Source organism: Xyrauchen texanus, chromosome 19, assembly GCF_025860055.1.
Source record: "Xyrauchen texanus isolate HMW12.3.18 chromosome 19, RBS_HiC_50CHRs, whole genome shotgun sequence".
Taxonomy (NCBI): domain Eukaryota; kingdom Metazoa; phylum Chordata; class Actinopteri; order Cypriniformes; family Catostomidae; genus Xyrauchen; species Xyrauchen texanus.
Genome location: NC_068294.1, coordinates 11,393,771 through 11,406,687, shown reverse-complemented (window position 1 = coordinate 11,406,687; position 12,917 = coordinate 11,393,771). Strand labels below are relative to the sequence as shown.

The 12,917-nt window shown below is 37.8% G+C and overlaps 1 protein-coding gene across 4 annotated transcripts in view; it reads left to right on the top strand.

The window, feature by feature from the left end:
* Positions 1–12,917, top strand: part of LOC127659841 (RING finger protein 44) — a 41,584-nt gene that overhangs the window by 21,034 nt on the left and 7,633 nt on the right. For all 4 annotated transcript variants that reach the window (XM_052149794.1, XM_052149797.1, XM_052149795.1 and 1 more), the window contains exons 5-10: positions 1,302–1,475; positions 7,938–8,099; positions 10,665–10,780; positions 11,342–11,429; positions 12,109–12,230; positions 12,337–12,436. In XM_052149794.1, the coding sequence (XP_052005754.1) occupies positions 1,302–1,475; positions 7,938–8,099; positions 10,665–10,780; positions 11,342–11,429; positions 12,109–12,230; positions 12,337–12,436 (762 nt within the window). The remainder of the gene's footprint in view (positions 1–1,301; positions 1,476–7,937; positions 8,100–10,664; positions 10,781–11,341; positions 11,430–12,108; positions 12,231–12,336; positions 12,437–12,917) is intronic.

Here is a 12,917-nt window from a genome sequence, read left to right as displayed (position 1 = left end):
TTGAAAAGGAAGAGCTGGAATATGTGGAAGTTTGTGTAGAGCACACCTAACATGTCCCATCACTCCAGCTTTACATCAGCCTGATGTGTGTGTGTGTGTTCCAGGCAGTCATTATGCCCACCTGTTCGCTTAGTCAAAGATATTTCCTTATAAATGTATCTTCTGTACGTCCCTCTCATACTTGCATGGGAGGCATTGATTCAAAGCTGCCTTTCACAATTTGATTATCATACTATTATATTTTTTAATGCAGTTATCAAGGTGCCTTGAGAAAAACCCTGTATTTGTTTTTTAAATGCTGTTTTTGGCATTCTAACTGCAAACGAATAAGCATTTGGAGTAGTTGATCTTTGACATTGGTATAAGAGATAAGTGCAGTTTTTACTAATTTTTTCATCTGCACTGTCAAAAGTCATTGCATTTGCATCAACATACCCACCTCTGTATTTTTCATGTGGCCATAGTGCAGTTCAAGTGTCTTAAATTGTGCTGGGGAATGCTGAATATGTTTTTAGGCCTGTTTGCCTTAAAGGCACTTGAGCAAATCAAGTGTCTATAGTATATGCACAGTAGTGTCAGCCTCAGACATAGCACACACACAGACTGCCCACGGTCTGTTCACTGACCGTCTGATGCATATTGCAAACAAAACTGAGCCTAGAGTCGTGTTAACAAAATACTGAGTAGCAAATAAACTAAATATCAGAACTGTAAATTCTGATTCGTTTTTTTTAGTTACATCTGTGAAATACTGTGCACGTTGTATTTTATGTGCTGTACTGTTTCAGAACATTAACTACTTTACTATTATTTATTTTTTCTGCACCCATATATTTTTTTTGTGGTATAATTTATTTTAGATAACCCTGCCCCTAAACTGCAAATAAAAACAAAATAAACTGTGATTGATCATTTTACAGGTCAGTCAGACTGCGCTTCCTGTCTAAGTGGGCGTTTCTTGGACAGAATAAGTGGAAATGTGGACCAGACCTTATGCTCTTTAGTCAGTGATATTTGTTACAGTTTGAAAGCTGTTGTATACTAATGCCTTGGAAATGTTGTTGAATGTGAATCTCTCAGTAGATTGCTAAAATGCATTGCGGAATATTGGAAATGTGCAATATATTATTGGTCAGAGTATATTGCATGTTTCATCGCCTGTATTAAAAGCTGATTCTTTGAGCTGCATAACATATTTTCTGTTCAAAACAGCGACAAAATGCTCATGCGTACCAACTTTGAGTGCATTTATGATTAAAGTGACTAATATTCTTTGTGTATCTTTCTCTTTCTCCCTACAGCTCATTCAGGCCTGCACCATGCAGCACCTGCCGGTGTCCTATCAGGCATTTCCACCGTTAATCTCCAGTGAGCATTTTATCCTGCATCCCAGTCCTCCAGTGCCACCCCACCAGCCTCCCCATCTGCCTCCACTCAATCAGTTTCTCCCCTTACAGCCACAGCACCCGCGCATGGTGAGTGCATTTCATAAATTTATTTTGTGCAAATTATAATTAAAAATGTTTTTTTTACCTGGAGCTATTAGAGCATGGTGCTAACAACACCAAGGTCATGGGTTCAATACCCAAAGTCACTTTGGAAACATCCATCTGCCAAATGCATTAATGCAAATGTAAGAAATGTATACAAGGTTCCTCAATGTGATAAAGATGTAGTTTAAAAGAGGGGGGGTAAAGGCATTTTTGTCTTTAAGCCCCAGAAAACTTAGCAAAATGACTTTGAACTCAAAACATGTTCATCATAGTAGAGGTGTATTCAATTGATTTGTGTGAATTGCATTTTTTTATGTATTTTTTTAATATATAGCTTTTCAGTTTTTATTATGCTTCAGTCCAGGAGTGAATTGTGGGTTGAATTTTAAATGTGTACGCTGAAAAGTTATTATTTATATGTAATGTAATATTTATTTGTGGTTGAAGTCTCTGAATAACTCTGGCATATGTGTATCGTTTGAAAGTTTAGAATCTGAACTTTTCACAGATCAATGCATTTTTGACATTATCAATAGACAAATCATGAGGGGTTGGTATCAATACAGATTTCCCGATTCAAGCTCTCGATTTATTATCTGTTCATATGGGTATATTTCAGTTATAATGTCCCTTTTGCTTGCATATGAAATAAATTATCTCCCAGCTAATTCTGTGAATTATACAGGGGACCATCTAAAAGGTACAATATAAAAATATTAATTTGATTATATTAAATTGGGTTAGTTTTAATATGTAATAGTTTTTCATCATTTTGGTCACATTTTAGCTTTTAAAAAATTACCAAATCAATGTATTTAATCAATAAGTATAATATTATATTGCATGTATTGTTTTATTGGATAATTTGTACTATTTACAGGTATTTACATTGATTTGTGGAACACGTGCTAAAAACCTGTACTGTCTCTTTAAGTGAATCCTGCATTTCTGTAAACAAAGTCTTTTAAATAAGCCCATGTTAATGAGAGAGACTCAAATGGCTTTATCTCATCTGTGCTATGCATGCTTGTAATGAATTATTTAATTTTTTTTATGGTTTATGATCAACAATTGACTGTAAAGAACAGAAAAGGTATTAAGAGACATGTTTCAGTGATAAATGGTTCACGTGTATCAAGTCTTTGGACACATATTAAATGGAACAATTTTTACTCAACAGGCAGTGAAAGGATCTCACTGCTGTATACTCCACCACTGTACTACACAATTAATTTACTGGTGATTGAAATCTAAACATTTACTAGCCAGCTGCCAAAAATATACATTTTTAATTGCATGGTGCGAAATTTGATTGCAAGTGCAAGCGATTTTCCTCTCATTGTAGTGGAGTGCTGTGCACAGTGTAAAAGATTGATCTTGTGATTTTAAGAATCGATATCGAGATCATTTAAATGAAGATCGAGATTCATCGGAAAATCGACATTTTTACACACCCCTACAAATCGTATATCAAATGAAAGCTCTCATTGAGACAGTACCATTTTTGTTGTCCTAATACCGCGCAGTTCAAAAGATTTTCAAACGGATCACAAATTGATATATGATTTCTGTAAGACATCAAATACAGATGTCTCCTTTATATGCAGATAACTGCTGCTGTAAGCCAAAAATAGCTTAACTTTATATCTGGTTTTACTTTTGGCAGTTTTCTAAAATAATAAAATAAAAATAAAAAATTAGACCAATATTTGGCAATAATCAATAGCATGTGTAAATGGTGAGCTTTTAAAAAGATGTGTGAAAAATTGCAGGCAGCAGCCCAAAAATACCCCAGAGATGTAGAGGTTAAAGGGGTCATGCCATGAGTGTAACAAGTTCACAGGAATGAGGAAGCAGCAGACATCAATTTTTAATCCCAAACCTTGTCTTTTAAATAGAAGACACGCTCGCTTAACAGCGAAAAAGAAAACAATGCAAATAACAATAAATCCAAAAGGGGTAACTAAATCAGGGCAGCGTTCAGTATAACGACCAACACACAAAAGCTTGTCAGCTGGGCTCTCTATCTTTCACACTCTGATGACTCGCCCTTTTATTTCCCCCATCTCTCACTGCGAACACAGAAACAAGCAATTACCAGCAATTAATTTCAGGTGAGAACCCTTACCGCCAACTCTCTTCCAGACGAATGCTCGACCATGCCCTCACCTTCACTGAGGAATAAAATTGTCCTTGATATTTTGACATATAAGCAGTCATTGTACTATAAAAACATACTGCAAGTTTCAGAACTCAAAACTGTCTCTCCAGCCCAAAAAGAGCATTTAATGTTTCCACCCTAATAAAACAACTCATTTTAAAATCAGCCCCATAGTGATGTACAGGGTTCAAACAGTCATGGAAAACCTGGAAATATCAGGGAAATTTAATATTGTGATTTCCAGGCCTGGAAAAGTCATGGAAATTAGTCAAATCTTCAAAGTCATGGAAAAAATCTTGGAATTTTTACAAATATATGTTTATTTATTATACCCTGTCCTAAAATATTTAATCAGGATGTTATGTTGCACTGGATTAAAAACACATGGTGAAGATTTAGAAAATATATGCTATCATGTTATTTAGAATATCTGACCAATTGTGGTGCTTTCACACTAGCGCTTTTGGTGCGCACATGGGTTCAAATGACGTCAATGTTCAGTTCGTTTGGATAATGTGAATGCTGTTTTCCGAACTTGGGTGCACACCCAAGAACCGCACCCGCATCTGCTTAAGAAGGTGGTCTGGGGTATTGTTCATGTAAACTCCAGGAAGGTTTGCTGCTGATATAAACTCAATCGTACCAAATCATGTTGTGATGATGTAGAATTTGTGTCTTTGCAGGCTCCCGATTGAAATTATTTTGATATAATGCATTTCTCATATCTGCTTCTGTCCAATTAAATCGCCTTCAGAGAGCACCTCACATTTTTCACATCTCTTGCAATGTATCCGCACGCAGGCTTGCGACAGATGAATGCTAATATTCATAGCATTATTGCACATGCAATGCATCCGTGAGAGACAAACACAAGTATCGGTCTGTGCATGTAAAGTTTTGGTGGTAAATCCAAAGAGATCAATACTTTAATAGTCTTCTTGTGTTGTCTAGTTACAGTCGTAAATAGCTGTCACTGTACTCACGTTAATGATTTAATCGGACCGCGGTTCAGACCCAAATATTATTGTTAACTGAGACCCTCCAATTTTAGGATTCACGCAATGTGTTAAATTAAACATTTTGATGTTTTCAGTTTAACTTTAATCAAACAATGGTGTGGTTTTGTTTTTACTAATTTGCAAATATGTGATTTCTGTGCCATTTTCAGAATGAAATGCTAAATGTTTGGGTTTGGAAATTAGCTTTTCAAGTCATGGAAAAGTTATTGAAATTCATTGGTTGAAAAGAGTAGGAACCCTGGATGTAGGAAAGCAGTGGTCATTTGAATAGCCCCGCCTCCACAACATGCGTAATCGTCATGGTGTAGTGAGCGGTTGGAAGTACTTTATTTCTGAAAGTGGTACTGTTGTTACTATAGTTTGCTTTTAACCAACAAAAAGATTAAGATGTAAGGAAAGGTCCCCAGATGTTGTGTTCCTCGCTGTGGAAAAACTGCATATCTGCATAGCCTTCTGAAGGATCCCGATGTTAGAAATGAGTGGCTTATTTAAATTATGTTCCTAAATGATGTTCCTAAATTTTCACAAGCCCCAACACAAAAATTACAAATAGCTGTTTTTACCATCATGGCTTTAAAAAAAATATTACCTAAACATTACCTAATTAAATGTATACTTACATTTTGGATATTGAGCAGCTCGTGATTTCCAGACACGTGTATAACTGGGGTTTAACAAAGTTTATTAAGTCTCATTCAGCGCTTCATCTCTAAAGGTGAATTAATAAGCGAAAATGTGTTTGTTTTTTACAGTGGGAATAAAACTAGTGCTCTGTTCCTTTACGAGAGCACATGCATGGAGAGACATGGATTTTCAGTCCTATTGAAAGAAACTGTTGATTTCTTGTGTTCCAATGTGTGGATTACTAATATTCACCAACATGTAAAAACTAATAAATTTGGGGATTTCACACACTGTGAACAGGGAATGTGTAGGGATAATTAACATGTTGCACAAGACGATAAATCCCTATACAAAATTCATTTAATTGGGGTTTTCTTCCTGCTATTTTCTAAACATGTAATAGCTGCTGCTAAGACACTTGGAAAAGAGTGTGGACAGTGCTAGGAGAGTTCATGCTCAGGACTGTACCTTGGCGTGTCCAGTATATTATGCATTTGTGCGTCATTGCGAGATAAATATACTCGCGCTCGCTCCTCGTTTAGAAGACTTTGTTCGCTCTGTGTAATTTTTGTGCTCTCTTGCTTGTTTACTTGCACTAATGTTATAAATGTAGCACTGGCCCTATCGGGCAAGAGAGAGTTCTATCAACTGGCCTGAATCTTTCTCACACTGGCCCCGGGCTATCGAGCAGTCCTTATTGTTGAGCCCTGCATCTGTCTACGGTGCTGTGAAAAAGTACTTGCCCCATCCTGATTTCTTCTGTTTTTGTGTAAATCTCTACAAAAAGAAAAAAACATTCAAAAAAATCTAACAAAAAACTAAGGCAATCTGAGTAAACACAAAAAATCTTTTATGATAATGTTATTTATTGAAGCAAAAACGTTATCCAAAACCAACTCCCTTCTTTACTAAATCCCCAAATCTATGAAATCGCATTCATAATTGGTTTCAGCATGTACTTTCTCATATCACATCTTAATGTGCAGAAACCACTATAAGTAAGCCATTTACAGGTTTCCCTTAAAAAGTACAAACACTGTGGGATTATTCATAATCACAACATATTAATTTTTGATAAGCCTGACAATTCCACTTCACGATGCTAGTGGATGGTTTTTATTTTTTTCTTTATTATTTTTGTTGAGGTTTACTTAGTGTTAGTAAAGGTTTTTGCACAAACAAATAGTCATAATATAGTATCCAACTCTGACCTTGCTGACCTTCCAAAATTCCTCCAAGAGCACTGCGATGACTCATCCAGGAAGTCACAAAAAAGCTAAGGACAACATCCAAGGAACTGCAGGCCCTCTCGCATCAAAAAAGGTCACTGTTCATGACTCCACTATCATGAAGACACTGGCCAAAAATGGCATACATGGAAGAGTGGCGAGGCGCAAACCACTACTAATCCAGAAGAACATTAAAGCTCGTCTGAATTTTGCCAAAACACACCTTGATGATTCTCAAACCTTTTGTGAGAAAGTTCTGTGGACTGATGAGTCGAAAGTTGAACTGTTTGGAAGACAGGGGTCCCATTACTTCTGGCATAAATCAAACACAGAATTCCACAAAAAGAACATCATACCTACGGTCAAGCATGGTGGTGGTAGTGTGATGGTGTGGGGATGCTTTGCTGCTTCAGGGCGACTTGTAATAATTGAGGGAAACATGAGTTCTGCTCTCTACCAGAAAATCCTAAAGGAGAACATCCAGTCATCAGTCCGTGAGTTGAAGCTCAAGTGGAACCGGATTATGCAGCAAGACAATGATCCAAAGCATTGGAGTAAATCCACCTCTGAATGGATCAAAAGACGATAGATTAAAGTTTTGGAGTGGCCTAGTCAAAGTCCTGATTTGAACCCGATTGAGATGCTATGGCAGAACTTTAAACGGGCAGTTCATGCTCAATTCCTCCAATGTGGCTGAACTTAAGCAGCTCGGCAAAGAAGAGTGGGCCAAACATCCATCACAGCATTGTGAAAGACTGAACTCCAGTTATCAGAAGCATTTGGTTGCAGTTGTTGCTGCTAAAGGTGCCACAACCAGCTATTACGTTTAAGGGGGTAATTCGTTTATCACATTTGTGATATAGGTGTTGGATAACTTTTTTGCTTCAATAAAAAAAGATATATATTTGAAAATTTTATTTTGTGTTTACTCAGGTTGCCTTTGTTTTATATCTCGTTTGAATATCTAAAATAATTTAGTATGAAAAATAGAACAAATCAGCAAGGGGCAAATACTTTTTCACAGCACTGTATGTTTGTTTGATATGCAAGGAATCGTATAGTTTGCAAAAAAAATAAATTAAAAAGACAAAGTAAACCATGATCAGCACTCCGAGGCTGAGTGGATTGTCCTTACTACACGGTTACTTACAAAAAAGGTAATTTAATACTAAATGATAGCATATCATCGAAAAAAAGACTTGCATTGTGATTACTATACTGACTGAATAATTAGTAATCCCATTTCAATCTAATAAAGTAATTAGCAATTGGTAAATTATTTAGAGTAATAATTTCCCATATGCTGTATACTGTTGTGACTAAATGACAAACATTTTTAATAATGGCATTAATCTAAAGGGAGAGAAGTTTTGTTGTTACAGATGTGTGACTTTTTCCCTTGTGTGTTTAGCCTCTGCAGAGGGTGGATAATGAATTGGATCTGCGAGGAGACCAGCATCCATTAGGAACATTCTCTTATCCTCCAGCCCACCATCCACAATCAATGACCCCCTCTGTCCCACTCCAGTACCTCCCCCAAGAGCCCCTCCATCAAGAGCTACCCTATGGAGTGGTAAGAGTCATTGCCTTATATCAATTTCCTCATCACAATTCAAACAGTGATTCAAATGAGCAGCATTTGCATAAATATAGGTAATGACATTATGCAAAAGGTTTAAGAAGCAATGCCCTTAATGTGCAGAATAATAAAGATCTAGTGGTCTGAACTAGTAGTTCTAGACCTGGGCTGGTAAGCCAAAAGTTACAAGATTCAAGCCCCTAGAAGCTTGATTGGTGAGCTATCACAAATGTTCCCTTGAGCAAAATCACTTAAGTGACATTTTTGCAAAAATAACTAGAAAAGGAAGGGTGGTCAAGGCAAACTTGGATTTTGGCTTGATAGTCTGAAAGTTTTAAAGGTTGAAGGTTATATATTATACTAAACAGCTTTGAAGTAGGAATAGACAGATGGATGAGGATAAAAGGATAAATGATTAGATGGATGAACAGATAGATAGATGGATGGGAAAACAGATGGATGGACGGATGGACATATAGATAGACAGACAAAGGATAGATGAATGGATGGACTAACGGATAGATGGACGGACAGACACACAGTGTATATATATATATACTCTAGATAGATAGATGGATGGAAGTATACTTTTAATCCATCCATCCATCTTCAACCGCTTTTCCGAAGTCGGGTCGCGGGAGCAGCTGCTCCAGCAGGGGGCCCCAAACTTCCCTATCCCGAGCCACATTAACAAGCTCTGACTGGGGGACCCCGAGGCGTTCCCAGGCCAGTGTGGAGATGTAATCTCTCCACCTAATCCTGGATCTTCCCCGAGGCCTCCTCACAGCTGGACGTGCCTGAAACTCCTCCCTAGGGAGGCGGCCAGGGGGCATCCTTACCAGATGCCCAAACCACCTCAACTGACTCCTTTCGACGCAAAGGAGCAGCGGCTCTACTCCGAGCTCCTCACGGATGACTGAGCTCCTCACCCTATCTCTAAGGGAGAAGCCCGCCACCCTTCTGAGGAAGCCCATTTCGGCCGCTTGTACTCGTGACCTAGTTCTTTCGGTCATGACCCAGCCTTCATGACCATAGATGAGGGTAGGAACAAAAATTGACCGGTAGATCGAGAGCTTTGCCTTTCGGCTCAGCTCTCTTTTCGTGACAACGGTGCGATAGAGCGAGTGCAATACCACCCCCGCTGCCCCGATTCTCCAGCCAACCTCCCGCTCCATTGTCCCCTCACTCGTGAACAAGACCCCGAGGTACTTGAACTCCTTCACTTGGGGCAATACCTCCTTCCCTACCTGGAGTACGCACTCCATCGGTTTCCTGCTGAGAACCATGGCCTCGTTTAATCGATTATCAAAATAATCGTTAGTTGCAGCCCTAATGGATGGATAAGTGGAGGGAAAGATAGATAGCATAGAGTAACAGTTTAAAAGTGTTGTAAGTGATGTATTTCTTTGGAATGGTATGCAGAAAATATTTGTTTTCTCTGAAAGATATTATTGAAATAAGTGCTCTGAGATAACTTGTGGATAAATAATTAGACAGCTAAATGGATGGATTGATAGATTTTATCTGATTTATAGATAGATAGATGGATGATAGGAGACAGATGGATGGATGATAGGAGATGGATGGATGATAGGAGATGGATAGATGGATGGATGGATGGATGGATTATAGGAGACAGATGGATGGATGATAGGAGATGGATGGATGGATGATAGGGGAGGGATGGATGGATGGATGATAGGGGAGGGATGGATGGATGATAGGAGATGGATGATAGGAGACAGTCAGACAGATGGATGATAGGAGACAGACGGATGAATGGATGGATGGATGATGGGAGACGGACAGACAGACAGATAAATGGATGGATAGATAGATAGATAGATAGATAGATGATAGATGGATGATAGGAGACTGATAGATAGATGGATGGATGATAGGAGACAGAGAGATGGATAGATGGATGATAGGAGACAGAGAGATGGATAGATGGATGGATGATAGGAGACAGACAGACAGACGGATAGATAGGTAGGTAGGTAGGTAGATAGGGCTGAGAATGTTATTTTGTTATGGTTTTGTTTGACAACCGTGAGAAGACGCACTGCTCTACAGTTCGGTGTAATGGAAAGAGGGGGCATGTCTTATTTAACAGCTCAATCTCGTAGAAGTTCCAGAATGGCTTTAATCGGTTACATCTCCTTTAAAGCTGGTGAAAGGACTTGTATGTTTATACATTTTAACTGTTTGACAGTTGATGTTCAGATTCACTTGCGCTGTTCAGAGAAAGTTTTCATTCACCATTGCAAATGAGTTTAGATTTGTTATAAATAACTCCAAAAAACAACTTTTAAGTTTTGATAGCTCCACAGAGTTGCCGTGTTCACAGTTTTCAGGGAAATAAACCTACGCATGGCTTACTTACAGTGGTCTCTACAGAAAGTATTTATATTTTTATATGCCACAGTTAACTGCAGTTTGCTCCAGGGTTTTTTCCCCCTGTCGCAAAAGCTGGTTTAGAGAAGACAACATCTACATTGTGAAGAGTAACTCTGATGATTTAACTTGTGTGTTCTTAACATGTCTCTCTATCTTCAGCCATATCCGCACATGCTGCCGAGGCGTATGACTGGACAGAGGTACAGGTTACAACAGCCTCTGCCTCCCCCGCCCCCTCCACCACCCTACTACCCTGGATTCCTACCATACTTCCTGTGAGAGTCTCTAAGAGTTTCACTTTTATTAACACACATTAAACGCATGAATTTTTTGTAAGAATTGTTTCACATTCTAAGTAAGGAATAATTGATGACTTTTTTTGATGAATTATTGAAAAATAATGCACAATCGAGGTGGTAAGTAATTTCTGATAACATAGAAATTGTCATTTTTATCTGATTTGCTCAGCCAATGTGTTTGTTTTATTTGGTTATTTTGTTGTGGTAGCCTGTGCGGCTCTTTGAAATAACTGAAATAATCTAACAACGTGCTATTGACCGTTGTCAAGACCTGGAACTACTTTAAAGCCGTGCACACCTTAGAACGTCTGTCAACCAATCATAATCAAGCATCCAACTTCCCCCAGTATAAGTAAAGGATAATGTACAGTCATTATTGCTAAATAAATGCATACAGGGTGATTAGGACCCCAATATGAGTCAGGTTAATGGTTATGATGCCTTATGTGATATTTCTCAGCAATAGAAAAACAAATCTAAAACAGTTGTATTACCCTTGCATTGAGTGTATGCAAATTATTTGTGTGTTTTTGGCAGCTCAATGCTTCCTGTGCCTCCGACAGCTGTGGGTCCTGCTATCAGCCTGGACTTGGATGTAGATGATGTAGAGATGGAGAACTATGAGGTAAACACTCACAGAGAATCATCACCTGGTGGGACGTGGATTTTGCCCACTGTTTTTATAAACAGGCTTGTCCTAAATGATTATAGTCATAATTTGTTTTCTCTAGGGCTGTCAATTGTTTAAAACTTTTAATCGAATGAGTTGCATGATGTGCTAGTTCATTAATGAAATTAATCACAATTAATAGCATATCAATATTTACTGTGAAAACCCCCCAAATATACATAATTTAGTGTATAACAATTTAAAGAATTATACATATAATATATAAGAAATACAATGCTGATAATTCAAATGTGTTAGCCTTCATCATATACATACTGTATATTGTGACAGCAGACAAGTGAAGCATTTACACAATATTTTGACTTTTAAAGCCACTTTCTGTATTGTTTTATTTCCATATCATTAAGCGTAACCCTATTATTGGCCTATTCCGTATGCGCTATTTTTAATTGTTTGTTTGTGTACTCGTGCTGCCTGCTCTTTGGTTTGTCAAGGCCTGCTGACTGCCCCCTAATGTCACAGATTTGCAAAAACATCAAGGTGGTACATCATGCTTGAATTGATCCGATGGTAGTCGACAGCCCTGGTTTTCACATAACACGTGACATCTTATTATGGTTTGTGTCGAGAACTTTGTACAAGTTTTGAACACACTGTTGTGATTTTCTCTTAGGCATTATTAAATCTTGCTGAGAGACTTGGAGAAGCGAAACCTCGAGGACTAACGAAAGCTGATATAGAGCAACTTCCATCCTACAGGTTCAATTTAGAGAACCACCAATCTGAACAAACTCTGTAAGTGTTCTCGAGTTCCTGCCACTCTATTTTAGATAGCATATCTCTTGGACGTTTTGATTGTGACCTGATCATTTATGCTGCTGTGGCTTGGATTTTCTTGCAGGTGTGTTGTGTGCTTTAGCGATTTTGAGTCAAGGCAGCTACTTCGAGTATTACCCTGTAACCACGAATTTCATGCCAAGTGTGTGGACAAGTGGTTAAAGGTAAGAATCAGATTGTTAAAATAAATGCTTTAGGGATCATGAAGTAATATATTTTTTTTACAGCATTTAATAATCAAGCAATATTACACAAGCAAGAGTACTGTTGTTCTATATACTGTATTACATATACGGAACATCAGCACAATTGCAAGTGTGATTGCTTTTATACAACTGCAAATAATCTGAAATAACTTATATTTCAGACCAAAAATTGGACAATTAGTTAATCAATTTCTTATTTGGCAGCTAAAATAGTTCTAAAAGATGACAAAGCATCAAGCACAACTCACTCTCTGTGCTGTGTTTTGAACTAGGTGTCTTTCGTTCGTAAATTAATCAGTGTTTTTGAACAAAACATTCTTGTACATTTCAATGATTCAGTGATTGAATCACTTACTCATGACATAAAAGACACTCATTCGTCACCACCTACTGGCATTAATCTCCAGAAATTCTCACTGAATTAATCAGTAAATGAAAT